The sequence below is a fragment of the Cetorhinus maximus genome, chromosome 6, assembly GCF_964194155.1.
Source record: "Cetorhinus maximus chromosome 6, sCetMax3.hap1.1, whole genome shotgun sequence".
In the NCBI taxonomy this organism is placed as follows: Eukaryota; Metazoa; Chordata; class Chondrichthyes; order Lamniformes; family Cetorhinidae; genus Cetorhinus; species Cetorhinus maximus.
The window spans coordinates 28,076,052-28,097,143 of NC_135884.1; the positions used below are offsets into that span (position 1 = coordinate 28,076,052).

At 44.9% G+C, this 21,092-nt stretch overlaps 1 protein-coding gene across 4 annotated transcripts in view; it reads right to left on the minus strand.

Annotated features, from left to right (window-relative positions):
* The window catches only part of phf2 (PHD finger protein 2), a 151,334-nt gene that overhangs the window by 70,456 nt on the left and 59,786 nt on the right, over positions 1 to 21,092 (minus strand). For 3 of the 4 annotated variants that reach the window (XM_078543487.1, XM_078543484.1, XM_078543483.1), the window contains one exon: positions 2,003 to 2,163. In XM_078543487.1, the coding sequence (XP_078399613.1) occupies positions 2,003 to 2,163 (161 nt within the window). Of the gene's footprint in view, positions 1 to 2,002; positions 2,164 to 7,052; positions 7,195 to 21,092 lie in introns of those variants that run through there. The other variant, XM_078543486.1, reaches the window with a different exon arrangement.

Here is a 21,092-nt window from a genome sequence, read left to right on the forward strand (position 1 = left end):
GGATTCCTGTTACATTGTCTCACCAGCCCCACAGGTGTGACGTCATTGGATTTCTGTGCACACGCGGGCCAGTGCATCTGCACAGTCAGGCATCGGCAGCCATCTTGTGCCGCCATCTGGTGTTGGCAGGAGAGACAGTGAAAGAAAATAGTGATTACACCACTAACTTAACATTAGCCCAAAGGAGAAGCAGACGATAGGTGCAGCATAAGGATATCTACAATTCCAAGGGAAAGGAATTGACCTCTCCAAACATTATACAAAATAATGGCCCAGATTTTGCAGTGATAATGGTGGGAAAGCTGTCTGTTTTCACTATAATTACCCCCCTGAAACCGACAGCAACTTCTGGAGTTAGCACAAGCGCAGTTATATGCAGAAATCAGGAAGTTGTTGTCAGTGATTCTATACTTCTCCAGATGGTGCGCTGTTGAAGTCCCACACCACCCCCAACCTCCCGACTGAAATCATTGGCTGATGAGATCATCCAGATACATTATTCGTCATACTGTAAAGATTGTTGAAAAAGTTCTCACTGGTCCTAAAGAAGTGTTGTATATTTGTTGAATGCCAAATTTCTCCGTCATAAGAGATTTCACATATTTAAAAATAACTTTTTCAAGTTTATTTATTATATTTTATCTTTTATCTTAATCCCATATGTATATCCCGATCATTTACTTTGCTACCAGTAAAAATTTTAAAATAAAATTTAAGGAATTCACCCAGGTTGATGATATTACTGCTGCTGGATGCCTGGAGAGTCCCTCTGACTTGGCACCAGTAACAAACTGATGTAGAGAAAGGGCAAGTCTGCACCACAGAGAGAGGTTGTCAGTTCTTTGTGGGCAGCTTTCCTCAAGGTCAATGAGAGCACCATTGCTTTGTCACTGACTGCAAAATCTAATCCAACATCACTAAAAAGATTCTGCGCCTGATTAATGCATGTTAAAGACCACATAAGGATAGCACAGGCACATTGCATCTTTCTCTTTCAAGGACATCAAGGCTATAATGATTAGAGATAATACAAAGATCCTCCATATACAGTTGCTTTAAATATGTCTTTTAAATGTATATAGTGCTGATTTACGAAAGAAGTGAATTACAACACAGTGAAATGTACTTTAACATTGTATAGCCTTTACGTCATATCACCTGGTAACAGTGTGTAATACTCTCAAATCAACTAATATATAGGTCATCACTTGAATATTGGACAACTGTTTTAACAATATGATGTTAACAACAGTGTTTAGTCTTAACTGAGGTGCAAGATGTCATTCTGATGTCAACAATTTCATTCTTAATATCAAAGAAAAACTGAGTACTGGAAATCTGAAATTAAAACAAAAAATATTCAGAATGCCCAGTATCTCAGTTAGCTTTTAAAAGTGAAGCTAAATCCAGACAGAAGCCTTTGGTTTTAAAAGCTAAACAAGAAAGAGTGAATTTCCATTATTTAAATAAACAATAGCACTTTATTCTTATTTGATTTCATCAGAAGACCCTAATTATTTTGTGGCCTGGGCCTTGTATTCTCCCTTTATGATTACTGGTTGCTCAAAGCAGTAATTCGTATAAATGCTGATTTGAAACATGCAATACACTTGATCATAGATTAAAAATAGAGATTAACATTTAATATTAGTGTATAATGTAAACTAAATTCTTCTTATATTTTTAACTGCTTAGGTATTGTGGCATTTCTCAGTTTCCATAAATCAGCTTTCACTGATGAGCACATTCCATATATAATGCAATAACACATACACAAGCAAGATATAAAGCTATTTCTCGCTGTTCAACATTTTGCATTCCTCACAGCTTTCAGAGTAAGATTGATTTTATGTAAAATGCGTGATAATAACTAAAAGCTGAAAAATAAATGGAATGCAAATATTTTCTCAGCTAAGGGTACTTTTAATACAATGAAAGAAATCATTCTTTGCACTTTCTTTTTCTGTGTATAATTCAACCTGTTGATCATGTAAATACTTACCAACATAATTTTCAAGGTCACTAACAGAAAATGTAAGTGGTGGTAAACTTAATCCCAAACCCTCCTTCTTTGCAACCAAAATAGGTCCAGTAAAACCATTTTCTTCCAGAAATCCCAAGGACAGTTGAGTTCCAGTCAGCCTTTGAATAACCTCCTCCGCACTATAAAAATAAATGCAGATTTACTTCACTGCAAGAATAATAATAACTTTTGGTTACAATGGTTACTTTAACTACATTGTTTTTTTTTTATGTATATGACTGCTATATGTAAGTTTGGGTAGAAGTCCAGTTGTTTGCAGTTATGTTCTTTGTCATATTTTCATAATGAATATTTGTGGTCAAAGTCCATATAATAATTACTGAAAAAGATAAATTTCTTACTATTAATCCTCACTCTTTTGAATTAAGCCTTGATTGCACATATTCATTGCGTTATGGGCCAACTGGGCAAAGAAAATGGGAGAAGCTGCTCAGTATTTCACACAGTCTTTAAATACTGCTGTCATCTCATGATAGCTCACTGCCTACCAAAATTACCATCCCTAGTTCAGCTTTAGAATTGTCTGCAAATAAAAATTCAGAATGACGGAGATTTCAAAGGAATAGAGAGGAGGAGTGATGGGATGCATGCCACAGGACCATAGAGCCATTATGGCGTATAAAGAACCTATTTGGCCCATCAAGTCCAAGCTGGCTCCCTGTGGGGAAATCCAGTCAGTCACATTCCCCCACTCTATCCCCTTAGCCCTGCAAGTTTATTTTCTTCAAGTGCCCATCCAATTTCCTTTTTGAAATCATTGATCATCCACGCTTCCACCACCATCGAACGCAGTGAGTTCCAGGTCATTATCACTCACTGTGTAAAGAAGTTCTTCCTCACATCCGCCCTGCATCGCTTGGCCAAAACCTTAAATTTGTGTTCCCTAGATGGTTAATGGAACAGCTTTTCTTTGTCTGTCTTATCTAAACCTGTTATAATCTTGTACACCTTTTATCAAATTTTCCCTCGGTCTCCTTTGCTGCAAGGAAAACAATCCCAGCTTCTCCAGCCTAACGCTGTAGCTAAAATCCCTCAGCCCTGGAACCATTCTGGAAAATCTCTTCTACACACTCGCAAGGGCCCTCACATCCTTCCTAAAGTGTGATGACCAGAACTGGATGCAATACTCTAGTTGTGGCCTAACCAGAGCTTTGCCTAAGTTCAGCATAGCTTACCTGCTTTTGTACATAAGACCTCTCTTTATGAAGCCCAAGATCCCATATGCTTGGCTAACTACCCTCTCATTCTGCCACCTTCAAAGATCAATGCACATGAACCTGCAGGCCCCCTCTGTCCCTGCACACTACTTAGAACTGTAACATTCAATCTTTGTTGCCTCTCTCTGTTGTTTCTGCCAAAATTCATCCCCTCAGGCTTCTCTGTATTAAATTACATCTGCCACTTGTCTCCCCATTCTGCTACCCCATCAAAAGAACCTCCTGTTGCAGTTGATTTTTTTTATTCTTTCACAAGATATGGACATCACTGGCTAGACCAGCATTTTTATTGCCCATCCCTAATTGCCCTCGAGAAGGTGATGGTGAGCTGCCTTCTTGAACCGCTGAAGATTATGTGGTGTAGATACATCCACAGTGCTGTTAGGATGGGAGTTCCAGGGTTTTGATCCAGCGACAGTGAAGGAACGGTGATATAGTTCCAGATTGATATTGTCCTCATTGTTTGCCATGCCTCCAAGTTGGGTACGGTCCTCAAATTTTGAAATTTTATACTGTTTTCCAAGATCAAAAATGGAGTGGTCCTCGCCCTGACCCTTGAGGAACACCACTATGTACATTCCCCCAGTCTGAAAAACAACCATTTATCACCACTCTCTGCTTTCTGTCCAAGCTGACACTCGCCCTCCTCTTTCATGAGCCTCAATTTTGTTAATCAGAACTTTATGAGGTACTTTATTAAATGCTTTCTTAAAATCTATATAGGCACCATCCACTGCATTCCCTTCATCTACCTTCTCTGTTACTTCATCAAAAAATTCAATTAGATTAGTCAAGCATGATTTGCCTTTTACAAATCCATTTTGGCTCTCCTTAAATAACTCATACCTCTCCAAGAGCCAATTAATTTTTTTCCCTTGTTATTATTTCAAAGGTTTTACCTAACTTTAAACTGACTGGTATGGAATTGTTAGGAAGGTCCTTACACCCTTTCATAAACAACTGTGTCACTTTTGCCACTCTCCATTCCTCTGGTACCTCCCACAGGGAGGATTGAAAGACTAAGAAAAACTCTTTTGCTATCTCCACTCCACTTCCTTTGGCAACCTGGGATGCAAACTATCCAGATCAGACCACTTTTCCACCCTAAGCATAGCCAGTCTTTTCAGTACATCCTGTGTATCAATTTTCACTCGTCCACTACTTCCACCATTTCTGTATCTGCTGATATTTTGTTCGCATTCTCTTCCTTAGTAAACACTGATACCAAGTACAGGAAGTCCCCATTTTAAATTGCACCGTTTTAAGTCATTTCACTTTAATGTCAGCCAGTTAACAGGGCCCATATTTGCATTTAGCATTGGAAGCTTTGTTTTAAGGTCGTTTTGCATCAGGTCTGGCGTAGGATCGCACAGCACCATTTAGGAGCAGCCTCTTCCGCTCCCTGACCCTTCCAGTTACTGCCGACCTTGCCTCATGCCAATCCTAACTTTTGCCGATCTTGCCTCGTGCCAACCTTCCTGGTTGGTGCTGACCTCCCCTGTCGCCGACCTTCCCGATCTCTGTCCTTCTTGCTGAACATCCCTCAGAGTCAGCATATATTTTTTCTATCTTTTTAAATTTTATTAAAATTTTAAAGTTATTTCATTTACCAAAGTAGGAATTTAGTCGTGTAATGTATTTCAACTTACAGGGTATAATGTTTTAATTTTTTTCGATGAGAAAACTCCTAGAGAACCTAGCTACATCTTTTACATTGGTTATAATGAAAATCTGATTCACTTAAAGTTGTTTAAATGGCACCTTTCAGGAGTGCAACTATAACATTAAGCAAACACTTATTGTATTCATTACGTATTCGAGCCTTGCCCTGCAACTCTAAACATATGTCTGTCTTCATTGTCTTTCATTCATCCTCATCCCAAGGGTTGGCCGCACTAAGAACAATCTCTCTCCACTGATTTCTATTCGCCACTGATTTCTATTCTCCGCTGCCCTCATTGCCTTTATCATAGAGAGGGAAGTCTATGTTCTAATACTTCGATCTGTGCCATCTCGAGTCTTCCTTGTGCACATTTTCCAGATGTTTTGCCTTGCAATACTTCTTTTTCCAAACACTCCCCTCCTGTTTGCATCAAGTGTCCAAAATATGTGAGCTTCCTTGATAACATTGCCCCAAACAAATTCCTCTTAACACCTGCTTTTTTGAGCACTCACTCATTTGTCTGCTTGGCCGTCCATAACACACTTAATATCCGTTTGAGTCCTTTCATTTCAAATGTTCTTATTCAAGCCTCGTCACTCTTCCTGATGGCCCAGCTTTCACGGCCATACATTTTCACCGGTCACACAAGGGCTTTCAGAAGATAAATTTTCATTGTAATTGAAATGCTGTGGCTACTCCATACTCGTTTAAGTGGGTTCACAATACCATGACCCTTATTAAGTCTAGCACAAATTTATTTGGTAGAATCAGCATCTTGTGTGATGACTGACAAGTCGAATTCAAAGTGAGTTCTCTTCACCAGTCCCTGGAGACAGCAGCTCGAGGCAGTGAAGTTGAAAGCTTTTTCCCACACTTGTAAGATCTTAAAAATGCCTCCCCTTCCACACAGCCTTTGCTCCTTTATACATATCTTCCTCTTTGAATGCAAATACCCATTGTTTCATTATGTCTTTGGAATGTATCTCCCTGATAATAAAAACCTCTCATAGCATTAAGTTTTACCAGTGATCTTTGGGAAAAATAAACATACTGGGCTGAATTTTTCCATTGGTGAGAAGGGGATGGGGCCCGCTCGCTGACGCAAAAATGACGCGGGATGATGTCAGGGGGAATCCCCAACATCATCCCGCCCCATTTAAATATTCAGGTAGGCGGGGGCACAGCGCGATCAGCTGTCCGCCCGCCAACCTGTCAATGGCCAATTGAGGCCACTGACAGGATAATTCAAACAATTAAAGGACCTGCCCGTGCAACCTTAAGGTTGGTGGGCAGGCCAGGAGCCCCAGCAGGCTTCTGATAAAACATGAAACCTCATCCATGGGTGGGATGAGGTTTCATGTTGGTTTTAAAAAGTTTATTAAAGTTTTTGTGAAATTTATTAACATGTCCCATCTCGTGTGACATTGTCACATGAGGGGCACGTGTTAATGATTTTTTTATTTTTCTATTTTTAAAGTTTGAAAGCCTTTCAGTGATCTCCCTGAGGCAGCACTTAGCCTCAGGGAGATGTGCGCTCTTTCGGCGCACGTGCCAAAGAGCGCACTCTCGCATTTGGGGAACCCCGCCTCCCCCCCCACACCCGCACGCACAGGAAGTGCATAGCACTTCCTGCCGGACGTCACTCTGGGCGGGCCTTAATTGGCCCGCCCGCGCAAAACGGCAGCGCGGCCCATTTCGGCGGCAGCGATCGGCTGCCCGCCCGCCCGTCAAGGGCAAAATTCAGCCCACTGTTTCTAAACTTCACCTGGCTGGTGACACATTTCACCCCCTCCTTTGAAAACAATCTAGTCTGGTTTATTTAAAAATGCAAATGTTCCCTTGACACCTATGTTTCTAAACTTCCCAATGTTTACCTAATTAACATTTCAAACCTAACCTCTCGTTACATCAAAGCACCCAAGTTAATTCAATTAAGTCTCTCACATACAGACATCCACACACCCCATTATTACTCGATTTAACAATAAATTCCAATAACTTTATGAGAATTATTATATTTCCTTGACATCCCCCTCCATATTGAAAAATGAACCGTCATAATTTTAAAAGACGGCTTCATTTTTATTAACCCACCTTATACTATTTCTATACTTATCAATATACTTACACTACTACATTACTAGAGTCATGCATTAACATAATATATATACACAAATCCTTCGCATCAACAGAAATCATTCCAGTTCAGAGTCCAGGTTTTTAAATGTCCAATTTTCCCTTTAATCTTCAAACTCTTCATAGTGCATCTGCAATCAGATTTTCTCGTCCAGCAATGTATAATCTGTAGATTAAATGGTTGCAGTAACGAACTCCATCTGAATAGCCTTGCACTTCTATCTCGAAATTTGTCCAGAAACTTTAACGGATTGTGGTCTGTATAAACAATTGTTTCTGAAGAATTGTTTGCAACATAAATCTGATAATGCTGCAATGCTAACATCAGACCCAGAGTCTCCTTTTTGATCGTTGAATATATTCTCTGTTATGCATTCAACTTCCGTGAAAAATACCCTATTGGTTTTTCAATACCAGTGTCATCTTCTTGTATCAGTACGGCCCCAATGCCTATATCACTTGCGTCGATGGTCAACTTAAATTGCTAGGCATAATTGGGTACTGCCAAAACTGGTGTCATAGTTAATACAGTTTTCAAACTGTCAAATGCCTTCTGACACTCCTGTGTCCATTGAAACTTCTTGTTCTTTTTTACAAGTTCAGTCAGTGGAGCAACCACATGGCTAAAATTTGGCACAAATTTCTGATAAAATCCATTCATCAGAAATCTCAAAGCTTCTCATTTTGTTGTAGGCACTGGGAAATCCATGATAGCCCTGACTTTCACATCTCTCAGAGCCACCTTACCATGCCCAATGGTATGGCCTAGATACGTAACTTGCGCTTTTGCAAATTCACTTTTAGCCAAGTTCATCAGAAATTAGCTTCTTGCAATTGAGTAAATAATTCTTCCAGATGTTGTAAAGGCTCCTCCCATGTAGGACTGAAAATTATCAAGTCATCAATATAAACAGAACAATTGCTTAAACCTGCAATTACTTTGTTCATCAGTCTTTGAAATGTCGCAGGTGCATTCGTCATACCAAATGGCATGACTTTAAACTGATATGGTCCACTGGCATCATAAAAACCGATATCTCCTTTGCTCTCTCCAATAATGGTACTTGCCAATATCCTTTTAGCAGGTCAATCTTTGTGATAAATTTTGATTGTCCCATATTCTCCATACAATCCTCCAACCACGGTATAGAGTATGAATCCGCTTTTGTCACCGCATCCATCTTTTGATAGTCCACACAGTCTTTGTGTTCCATCCGGTTTCAGTACCAGTACAATAGGCGAACCCTAGTTACTGCAACTAGACTCAATGCTATTATTTTGAAGCATGAAAGTCAATTTCTTTCTGTACTTGTGATAACTTTGCCAGATTTAATCTATATGGATGTTGCATTACCGAAGATGCAACTTCTACAGACACATCATGTATAGATAAATCTGTCCTCCCCAACTTATTTCCACAAATAGCTTTGGGACTGCATTAGCTTTTCCAACTCACTTTGACACTTGTCTGGAAGGTAACTCTATATTACATTTAAATTTTGAAGTACCCCCTCATTATCCAATTTGATTAGAGGAAAATCAATTTCAGAATCCCGCATTTCTACTTCTTTCTCTTTATCTACCACCAGCAACACCTCCTTTTGGTCCTCTTCCCTGTCAAAATACTTTTTAAGCATATTTACATGACACACCCTCTGCTTCTTTCTACTATCTGGAGTAGTTATTGAATAATTTACTTCGCTCAGTTTCTTTTCAATCCTGTAAGGCCCACTAAACCTTGCCTTTAATGAGTCAGCCAGTAGTTTACAGAACTAGCACTTTCGCTCCAGCAATAAAATTCCGAGCTGCAGCTTTCCTGTCCACTTTCACTTTCATCACTTGCTGTGATATCGTTAAATGTTCCCTAGCCAACTCACATGCTCTGTCTAATCTCTCTCTGAAGTTTAATACGTAATCCAGCAGTGTAGTTTCTGAAATTTGATCCACCAATTTCTCATGAATCAATTTCAGTGGCCCACTTACCTCATGACCATAGACTAGTTTGAAAGGACTAAAACCAGTCGATGCATTAGGAGCATCCCTATTAGCAAATAACAAGAATGGAATTTCTGCAACCCAATCCTGTGGATAGTCCTGACTATGCGCCCTCATCATAGTTTTTAAGAGTTTGATGCCATCTTTCCAAAGCCCCTGGTGACACAGGATGGTAAGCTGTTGACTTAAATTGTTTTATCCCCAAACTGTTCATTGCTTCCTTAAAAAGCTGTGACATAAAATGTGAACACTAATCTGATTGTATTTCCTTAGGTAAACCATATCTTGTAAAAAAAATTAGTTAACTCTTCCACAACCTTCTTTGTTGTAATGTTTCTCAAAGATATTGCTTCAGGAAGTCTGGTAGACACATCCATTATTGTCAGTAAATACTGATTTCCACTTTTAGTCTTAGGGAAGGGTCCTACACAATCAATCATGACCCTGGTAAAAGGTTCTTCAAATGTTGGAATTGGAATTAAAGGTGCCAGCTTAATCACTTCTTGTGGTTTCCCTATCAACTTATGTGACAATGCGATCACGTTTGACATGTTCGACAGAATTTGACTACATCCCTATGAAATCCAGGCCAATAAAAATGTTTTTCTATCTTCACCTGTGTCTTTCTAATTCCTAAATGTCCCCCCATTGTAATTCCATGAGCTATCCTCAGAATCTCATTTCTATACTCAACTGGGATAACATTCTGATGTACCTCCCTCCAGTTTTCATTTGCTGAAACATGATACGGCCTCCATTTTCTCACTAAAATATTACCCTTAAGGTAATAACATCCTTGAATACATTTTGCCTCTGTTTCTCAGTAAGCTGTCTGATATAAATGTTGTATTTGCTAATTTTTTTCTCTGTAACTCCACTAACTGTCTTGAGTTAAACACTTCAACTGAATTGTCTTTTAGTCTTTCTTGCTGAACAATGTTATCAAACAGCATCAGCTAATTGGATTTCAACACCTTCTTCCTCCCTTTGAGCTGCCTGTCCTCCCTGCTTTTCTTGTTTCAGCCTTTGAGCCTGTGATCACATTATCACACAATCCGGAAACAATCCAGGATGCTCCCTCTGTAACACTTCTGCTGAAGACACCTCTACAGGCTACTCAATTACCATAGGCATCACCCACATTTGTGATCCAGCTATATCATTACCCGGAATAAACTGAACCCCTGCAATGGACAATTTTTCCGCTTCTCCAACAGTCACCTCACCTGTTTTCCACTTACTCTTTAAATTTACCTTCCACAATGGAATAGGTTTAGCATCTCCATGAACCCCCCCGCACCCCCCCACCCCTCCATCGTTCCTGCAATGTTCCCTCTGAAAAATAAATATCACTATCCCACAACATTAATGTTTGGCTAGCCCCAGTATCTCTTAAAATTTTAATATCTTTACCTACTCCACCCTGTTCACATGGAAAGGCTTTCTCTTCATATACAAAATCTCTAAACATTTCTGCAACCTGCTCCTCTGAATTCCCTTGGGTAATTTGTGAACACGTTCCCACTTCTTTACCTATCACTGATTCTCCCTGTTTTACCTGGACACAAACCACTGCTTTTTCCTATGCCTGAACCTCAGAACCCACAGAACTTTTACTTCCAGAACTTTTTTGCACCCCTATAATTCCAACAGATTTTCCCTGCAATTTCCAGCACACTGACTTTGTGTGTCCAACTTTATTGCAATGAAAACACCTCAATTTTCAAATGTCACTCTACCCTCAACACCTTCCTTTTTATTCCGAGAGAAAACATCCTGGGAACTTCCAACTGTTCCTTCTCTTCCCTGGCTACCCACTTTCCTTTCACCTTCCCACTTTCTATCCTTTTCCGATTTGAAAGGATGACGTAAGAAAGGTTTAGCTCTATGAACTAAGTCATAATCATCAGCTATCACTGCTGCTTGTCTTACTGTTTGAACCCTCTGTTCCTCCACATGAGTTCACACGACCAAAGGAATTGAATCTTTAAATTCTTCCAAAAGAATTACCTCTCTAAGAGCTCCATATGTTGTCTTTATTTTTAATGCTGCATCCACCGGTCAAAATTATTTTGTTTTACTTTCTCAAACTCGATATAAGTTTGCCCAGGCTGTTTTCTCATATTCCTAAATTTCTGCCCGTATGCCTCAAGGACCAACTCATATGCACTCAAAATAGCCTTTCCAAGCACATCATAATTCACCAACATTTCTTCTGACAGTGAAGCATATGTTCTACCCACCAACCTGGATTGTAAATACAATGTCCAGTTTTCCTGTGGCCATTTCATCTGTTTAGCTATCTTCTCAAATGAAATAAAGAATGCTTCAACATCTCTTTCCTCAAACTTTGGAAGAGCTTGTACAAATTTAAACACCTCCCCACTGGATTTTAAGTTAAAGGTGTTTTCATCATCAGAACTTTCCTCAGGATCTGAGGTCTCCTTTTTAACTTCCAGTTTTTTAAGCCAATGCTCTCTGTCTCTTTCCTTAATTCTCTCTTCCATTACTAACTTTCCCCTCTGCAGATCAAATTTCCAATTCACATTTCCATTTCTTTTTGAAATAATCTCTCTAGTTTCAGCTTTTTCACTTCTAATTCTTTTTCCTTTTCATTTGCCTCCAATTCAAGTTTTCTCAGCTCCTTTGCTTGTTCAAATTCAAGCCTCTTCATTTCTAACTGAAGTCTCATTACCTCCAGTTGTGACTCACTAGTGTCAAGTATCACTTCCAACTTTAAATGCTGTGCTATACCTTCAATTATATCTGCTTTCTTAGCTCCTGCAGGTAACCCCAATTATAACTTCTCTGCCAATTCCAATAACTTAACTTTATTTACCTTTTGTAAACCAGCCAAAGTTATAACTTCAACTCCCAAACAAATCTAAGCAACTGCCAGAGCCAAATTACAGTCTCACCACTACAACAAAACCTCACACCAACTCCTAAATTCAAAGTGCTTCTCATACTCGTAACCTTAAGATTCACCAACTCTAAAAAAAAATCAATGATTTTCAAATATATTCCGCAAAGAGCCCCTAACTATTTTATGGCACAGTCGATGGTAAATGCTGAGTCGTTCAAATCCCAGAGGGAAACTTGAAACAACTATCACAACTAATTTTCAATTTGTATAAATTTCGAGATGTGTGCCTTGAATTCAGTAGTAATAAGACCACGAAGTCTCATAGGTTTTTATAAAACTAAATTAAAAATGTATTAATAAGAGAAAAGATTTTAAATACATACATAGATCTACAAATTACTACTATGATAACTTCTAAAACCCCTAATCAATCTAACTCCCAGTTACACTTTTGTCACAGCAACAGTAAGAAACATAGAGCAGAGTATTGCCATGGGGGTGGGGCTGGAGGCAAGCCGGCCGCCGCTCGCGTTCGGCACGGAACCGCAATTTCACGCTGGCGGGCCAATTAAGGCCTGCCCAGCGTGAAATGGGAAGAGGGTGAGCAGGCCGAGCGCGAATTTCACGCATGCGCGCAAGTGAGCGCTTCATAATCTCCCTGAGGCATAGAGCTGCCTCAGAGAGATGAAGCATTGTTTAAAAAAAGCAAATAAAGATGTAATAAAACATGTCCCCTGTCACATGAGCAGGGTCATGTTATTAATTCAATTTCAAAACTTTTATTATATTTTTAATTGCTTTTGAAAACCCCATGCCAACCGTGGATGAGGTTTCCCAAAAAATGCAAAGGTTGCTTGGCCTTTTCACCGCGAAAAATTTAGGCTAATTGATTATTTAATGGCCTTAACAGGCCTTTTAATTGTCAGCTGGCACGATGCTAGCGCGTGCCCTCCGACCGAACTATCGCGCAACTGCGCATTGAAATCGGCGTGCTCAGCCGAAGGCAACATGCGTCATTTCACGCTCGAGCGGGTCAGGCGTGCTCCCGCCCGTCGAGCGAAAATTTCTGCCCATAGATTTTAAAGGACCCAGGCAAAGAAACATGCTACCCTGAACAAGTCAGATTCGAAGTGAGTTCTCTTCATTTCAGTCCCTGGGGCAGAATTTTCTGCCTGTTGTGAGAGAGTGGACGCGGGCGGGCGCGGACCTGATCGCCGCCCGCGATAGGGTCCTCGCTGCCATTTTACGCGGGCAGGCCAATTAAGGCCCACCTAACGTGAAACGCGGCTCCCGAGGACAGTGGGAGTGGGTAGGCGGGCTGCGGCGGGACTGCTATGACTGCCGGGTCCAATGGCAACCCAGCAGCCTGTCTAAAAGGGCTCCTGCAGCCTTGCAAAGTCTGTGAATCATGGCCAGCAGAAGGGCTCCCCAGAGCACTGCTGGTGAGCAGGCCAGGCAGGAGGGTAGGGCAGGGGGCCACTGTGCCCCTCATTTCTCAGATGATTGCCTTGCTGCCCTCCGCAAGGAGGTGGCAGCACAGCAGGAGATCCTTGTTCCGAGGGACGGGAGGAGGAGGCCTCCCCACATGACCAAACGTGCCTGGGAGAAGGTGGCAGAGGTGGTGAGCTCCTGTGACGTGGTGCGGCGCTCCTGGATCCAGTGTCACAAGCACTTTAATGCCTTTTTGCGCTCTGGAAGGGTGAGTACCATGTTGGCATTGGTTACTTAACCCAGCAGGTCGACTTTCCCCCCTGGCCGTACCCCCCCCGACTCTGAATGTAGTGGCTGCATTGAATCATTGATGGCATGTGTCCTTCGCTGGGTGGGCCAGCAGATATTGCCCATGCCGAGGTCACCCTGAGAGGATGGTGATGAGATGGGTTCTGCCCCCGCAACATGTGGTACATTGACACCCACATTACTGTTTTGGGGGCAACCTGGAGGATCTGCTCCTAGGCGCAGTGCTGGAACTCCAGGACATGTCAAAGTCAGGGTGCTGACATGCTGGGAGGGGAGCTTCCAGGTGGCGGGGCACTGATCGATCTGCTGCCCTTGGCATTCCACATGCTTGTGCCTTCTTGCTTTGCAAGGTTGGACCATGTGGTGCCAAATGTGATGTAGGCTGCATTTGGCAAGGGGGGAGGGGGGGGCTGTGGAGGGAACTGGCCTGGCGTCTCTGTGTGAGTGTGCGGCAGCTGCGGGGTGAGGAGGCACTGGAGCCCTGCAATGTTCCAGTCTGGTTGGGGTAGGATGGCAGCGAAGAGATTCCACGTACAAGTTGTACTAATCAATGCTCTTCTCTCCTCTTCAGGAGAAGAACGCTCATAATGCCACAGACCGGTTGAGGACTGGCCGAAGGCCAGCCCATTTGGCCATCATTTCCAGGTTCGAGCAGGAGGTCCTGAATCTGGAGAGACACCATGCGCCCAGGTCCCAGGTGATGGTGAGGCTGGGGTGCCACAGGCAAGTATGTTAGCCCAGCACTGAAGTCGCCATTAGTATCCCAACAGCCATGGCAGTGCTAAATGTTCAGTGATTGAAGTTTGCAACATGGCTTGACTATTGCTTATGGAAGGATGAGCGCATAATGATCCGGGGGACAGGGATGCACATTGACATTGTCTCCACGTTAACTGATCAAATGTCCTTGTTCTTGCTTTCAGCATCAGCTGGGCAGGGCCAGGAGGAGGAGGCACAGGGGCCCCCTCTCACACCTGAGCGTCCTGAAGTCTCTGACCCACCAGCGTCACACCATCACTGCCAGGCAGGCACCAGCGCAGGTACGAGTAGATCATCGGCTAGTGTCCCGGGGCACAGCGGTGGGGGCACTTCACAGTCGCTGGAGGAGCTGGCGGAGACAGAGAGTGCCCATAGGGGACCAGGCACATGCTTAGTCGGTGGCTGATGATGTGCCTTGAAGTTGTCCATGAGGCACCAAATGCTGGAAGTCCAGCAGGGAGTGCGGGAGGATCTGGCAGAGATACATGAGGCGATGCTTGACTTGGTCTCTGTGGTGGAGGAGTCCACGCAGGCCATCGCCAATGCAATGAGCCTCATGGCCATGTGTCCTCCATGGAGAGAGTAGCGACTCTCGTGGAGAGGCTCCTCCAGGAGACCAATCAGGGATTCCTGGGGATGCGCGCGGACCTCAGCAGGTCAGTGCCAGTGTGGGAGATGGTCTGGGCACCAAGTTTCCCAGTTCGTTGCACATCCATCTATGGTGAACAGGGAAGTCCGAAGCAACCTCATGTCAGCGCAGCAGCTGCCTGTCGTCTCTGCGGGCTCCTCTCAGGGCGCTCTGGATGGGGGCAGTAGCTCCTCTGCCCCTCTGCCAGTGACCATGGCGTCCGATGAGGCTGCGACAACTGTGGAGATGCCAGCTGTGGAACTGGCCGCTCCCTCCCAGGTGGGGTCAGCACAGGCTCCACGGGCCAGAGGACGTCCGCCAAGGTCATCGAGGCCAATAGGACAGCACAGTGAGCAGGCTGTCTCAGATGCCAGTACCAGTGAGGGGACAGCACCTAGACGTAGCACCCGATAGCGTAAATTTAAGGCACCGAAGGCACACCACGGGTTATTCACTGGTGCTTTTGTGTTGCCCCGCAGTTAGGTCATGATTAGTTGGTGTGGTGTTTTACACCTTTGTCATTTTGTTTCCTTAAGATCATTTTGTTATATCATTAAATTTAGACACGTGACCATGGCTGAGGGTGCCTCTTTTCTTCTGCAGGTGGATGGTTACCCATGATGTTATGAGTGAGTTGTTTGACATTGAGCTTTATTGACAAGACCCTTAGTTAATGTTCCTATCCAGACAGGCTCAGCACTCAGGTATCGAATATGGAGCCTGCAGCACAGGCTTTTGTTGGAGGTTCATCTGTGGTGTTCTAGCTGAAGGTTCATTGGATTAAAGCCTCCCAGGTGTCCCTACCTCCCTGGAGTATGCCCAGGTCAGCGTCTACCCCTTCAGCATTTCCCTGTGCGTACTCATCCTCGGACTCACTGCTGGACTCATCCTGTGCAGCCGCAGCCCCTGCGTCGACATCTTCCTCGTCCACAGCGTCCCCCCTTTCCAGCGCAAGATTGTGGAGAGCGCAGCATGCAACCACTATCACCGACACACGATCTGGGGGATATTGCAGCCCCCTGAGCGGTCCAGGCATCGGAAGTGCATCTTGAGAAGACCGACGGTTCTCTCCACCACAGCCCTTGTGGTGCCCTGGCTCCTATTATACCGCTGCTCAGCTTCTGTTCTTGGATGGCGGAGAGGCTTCATGAGCCACCTTCTTAGGGGATAGCCCTTGTCACCTAGCAGCCATCCATCAAGCCAGGCTGGAGCACTGAAGAGCCCCGGCACCTGGGAGTGTCTGAGGATGTAGGCGTCGTGGGAGCTGCCTGGGTACCTTGCACAGACTTGTAGAATCAGCATCCTGCGATCACACACTATCTGCACGTTCATGGAGTGGAAGCCCTTCCTGTTGACGAAGGCACCGGGCTCACCTACTGGCGCCTTGATGGCCACATGTGTGCAGTCTATTGCACCTTGGACGCGAGGGAAGCCAGCAATGGCTGCGAAGCCTCTAGCTCACTCTGTCTGGCTGGCCTGGTCCCAGTGGTAGTGGGTAAACATCAATGCATGCCTAAACAGAGTGTCTGTAACCTGCTTGACACAAGTGTGGATTGGGAGACACCACAAAGGTCACCCACCGAGCCCTGGAAAGAACCAGAGGCATAGAAGTTGAGGGCAGCTGTGACCTTTAGAGCCACTGGCATGAGGTGCCCACCCACACAGTTAATGGAGATCCCAGGGCCTATCATCTGACAGATAGAGTTTACTGTCTCCCTTGAGAGACAGAGCCTCCTTTGGCACTGCACCTCAGTCATATTGAGGTAACTGCTTCGCCGCCTGTATACCCTGGCAGCAGGATAGTGGCGTCTTCTGTGGCCCCTTCTGCCTTGGACTTCCTGTTGGCGTTGTGCCCCTTGTGCCTGTGCCTCTCCTCCCAAAGGTGGCTCCCATGGAAGCTGAATGTGCACTCAAAAAGGATATTCACTGTCGAGTGCTGACCTGAAGGTTGAGAGTCCTGTCCAAGCAGCTGGTATGAGTTTTGAAGTATTTCTGCTCACACAGGCTCACACAGTATCAGCAACTTTCAGAAATAAATATCTGACTGAGCACATTCGCGACCCCACTGAGCCCTCTTATCCCACCGGCAGATGAGGTTTATACAAATGTCTCCCACCCACCTGCCCGTTGCGCCCGTGCAACGACCTGAAGATCGCACGGGCCCCGAAAAATCACCGTCAATTGACGCCTCAAGGGCCTTAAGTGGCCCCTTAATTAATGGCGGATGCGCATCGGAGATCATCGCGTGCCCGCCCACTGAAATATCGTGATGGCGCGTGGTGACATCGGGACATTCGGCCGATGTCGCCTCGCGTCATTTTACGCATCGGCCCGCCCCCGCACGCCAACGGGAAATTTCTGCCCCTGGAGACAGCAGCTTGAAGCATAGACGCTGAAGGCTTTTTCCCACACTTGTAAGATCTTAAAAATGCCTCCCCTTCCACACAGCCTTTATTCCTTTATACATATCTTCCTCTTTGAATGCAAATACCCATTGATTCATTATGTCTTTGGAATTTATCTCCCTGATAATAAAAATCTCTCATAGCACTAAGTTTTACCAGTAATCTTTGGGAAAAATAAACATACTGTTTCTAAACTTCACCTGGCTGGGTGACACGTTTCACCCCTCCTTTGAAAACAATCTAGTCTGGTTTATTTCAAAATGCAAATGTTGCCTTGACACCTATGTTTCTAAACTTACCCAATTAACATTTCAAACATAACCTCTCCTTTTACATGTAACCACCACCTTGTTCCCTGAGCTGGCATTCCCCTGCCTGCCGGGTCCCACGTAGGGCAGCAATGTCAATGTTGAAACATCTGAGCTCCCAGGCAACGACTGCAGTGCACTGTTCCGGTCTGTCACTGTTGGATTGTTCATGAGGGTCCTTACGTTCCAGGTCCTGAACTTCATTTTAAGGGGGTGCAAGATGCCTGTATGTGAGCTCTTTTAACGTGAGGTGACCAGCTACCACATAGGCTTGACGGAGCAAGGTCTTGGTCCAATGGCAAGGGGGTCTGAGTCAACTGGAGGCGAGGCTCCGCTGTGTGGGCCTAGGACATACAGACACAAATACTCCTACTGTCCTCTTTTCTCCTTTCCACAGGACGTCTCTCCCTGGGATTCATAAAGAGCAGTGGCAGCCTCATGATCTTGCTGTTGGCCCGTGCTGCGCTGCTCTGGGCAGTAACCACCACATGGTGATTCCTGCCTCCGGGTCCTCACGTGCTCTTCTGGGTGGTGGTTGCTGTCTCCAGGCCCTCTTTCCCCCCATTCTTCTAAGTGATGGTTATTTCCTCCGGGTCCTCAACCACTCTGGCTTTCCACTGCCAACTGCCTCTGCCAACTGGGAGGCAATCCCCTGAACTCCCGCTGTCCTATCTCTCAACTCTCGCTGATTTATCCCCTGAACAATCACTGTTTTACCTCCCCGACCTCTCGCTGTTTTACCTCCCCGGCCTCTCGCTGTTTTATCCCCCGGCCTCTCGCTGTTTTATCCCCCGGCCTCTCGCTGTTTTATCCCCCGGCCTCTCGCTGTTTTATCCCCCGGCCTCTCGCTGCTTTATCCCCCGGCCTCTCGCTGCTTTATCCCCCGGCCTCTCGCTGCTTTATCCCCCGGCCTCTCGCTGCTTTATCCCCCGGCCTCTCGCTGCTTTATCCCCCGGCCTCTCGCTGTTTTATCCCCCGGCCTCTCGCTGCTTTATCCCCCGGCCTCTCGCTGCTTTATCCCCCGGCCTCTCGCTGCTTTATCCCCCGGCCTCTCGCTGCTTTATCCCCCGGCCTCTCGCTGTTTTATCCCCCGGCCTCTCGCTGTTTTATCTCCCCATCTCGCTCAGAATTATCCCCCGGCCTCTCGCTGATTTATTCCCCGACCTATCACGGGATGAGATGAGGTTGTTGCCTGGCTCTCCACAGCCTACATGGTACCCACATGGGCAACGACCTCTGGATCCTCCCCCTCCCAACGCAAGTTCCTCTCCAGCCCTGAGCAAGAACCCTGGCACCAGGCAGGCAACATAACTGTCTGGACTCTCACTCCTCACTGCAGAGAAGAGTGTCAATCTCCCTCACTATACCGTCTCCTACTATACTACATTCCTTTTGGCTCCACCCACTTGAATGGCTTCCTGTACCACAGTGCCATGGTGAGTCAGCTCATCCACCTTACAGCCCCCACTTTCGTCCTAACAAGCTGAAAGAACCTCAAACCTGTTGGACATCTGCAGAGGCTGACACTCCTGCACTCCTGCCCACCGGGTTTCCTTACCTGCCTCAGCTACAGTCACACCCTCCTGTCCCTGACCACCTTCCAAACCCGAAGATCCTATCCTAATGGCGTGACTGCCTCCTGGTACAAAGCGTCCAGGTAACTTTCCCTCTCCCTGATGTGTTGCAGTGTCTGCAGCTCAGCCTCCAGGTCAATGACACTGAGCTGAAGCTCCTCAAACCACAGCCACCATATCTGAGAAACAAAATCCACATATACACCATCTAGTACGCAACTGTCTTGATATCAGACCATCCAGTCCCTTCCCATCCATGTCTTATACTGCTTGCAATGCAATATTCTTTGGATTTTGTTATCATTGAAATGCCAGGTAGTTCTGGGAGGTTTCACATCGAAAGTGAGGCAGCAATGCAAAATATGTCAGTCACTGGTGATCAGAAAATCATCCTCAACGGCAAAACTCCCAATTTAGCTGTAGCTGTACTGCATTCTTCATTAGATCAGGTTCCTTTTTGTTGGTCTAAATTGAATTTTTGTTGCATTCCTTATATTCTTAGCTGCTAAGTGGAAGAATTTGTCAACAAGCTCCTCACAGAATGTTCAGCTTTCATACTGAAATTCAATCAGAGGAATTGACATATTTCACTGAAGAGATCCTATTCTTTGGAACACCATTTTTCATCAAACTGCCAGTATATTGACCAGAGATTGAAGCTAGGGTCAGGGTTTCAGACCCACATGGGGGGTTAAGCATGAAAATTCACACTGCCAGCCAGCGTGCTGGTTTGCTGGCTCCATCCCAACCTGGAAGCGGGATTATAGTCGGCAGGGTTACCCACCCTGCAGGTAGCTAATTAAGGCTGGTTAACTGCCTATTGTCAGGACTTTCCAGTTGGCCTGCAGGGCCACCCAAGGTGGGAGGGACTAGGCCAGCTGCCTGGCAGTGGAAGATCGGCGGCAGACTGGGGGCCCAGTGCTTCAGAAAGGCTTTGAGGCCCTCCTGCCTGCTTGGCCTCAGCTCTAGCCACAGGCCACCCTGTAGTGTGATGCCCCCTCCACAATGATGGCCCAATTGATGAGGGCATTTTAAATTTAAAAGTTGGAAAGAGAGTGCCTCAAAATGGAGGCATTCTCTCTCTCACCTGAAGTGCAGGCTGCAACTTCTTGCAAGCTGGAAGGCCTCCCACTGGCCCTCCAGCTTAGAGATCCTGCCCACCATCCTTAATCAGACGGTACGCCCACTCCCTGGACACTAATTGGCCAATTCTGGGAAAATCACAACTGGGTGACCGTTCCCCAAGCACTGTGGTGTTGTGACCACCATTTGGCCCCGACATTGGACCCAAAGGCAAAATCATATCCTGGGATGTATCACAGTTTGTGTTTATTAACAGAGCAAGGGATAAATTTACCACACTATTAGGAGAGGTCACCTGATGTGGTATAGATCAGGCTGGACACAGGGTCATTAATCGGCAGCACCTTGGAGGCAATGCAGTTACCTATTCTTATGGAAATGTCTTCTGCTGTAACCTCCTGACAGCTCTGTTTGAACTACAATAGAGGAGGTAAAACCAGGATAACACGCATGCAAAGATGTGAAATGCATAGTTTATGCATAGTAGGGGAACCTATTCATCAATCAGCAGGTCTCATTTTCCTCTGCTTCTTTGAAATTGTTAGTCATACCAAGTTTTAATTTTGAGTGACAATACAAGATCCTACATAGTTGCACGGTAGCCTTGAAACACTTGTAAGTGCAACTTGAAAGCCACTGTTCTAACACAAAAAATGAAAGGATAAAAGACTAAC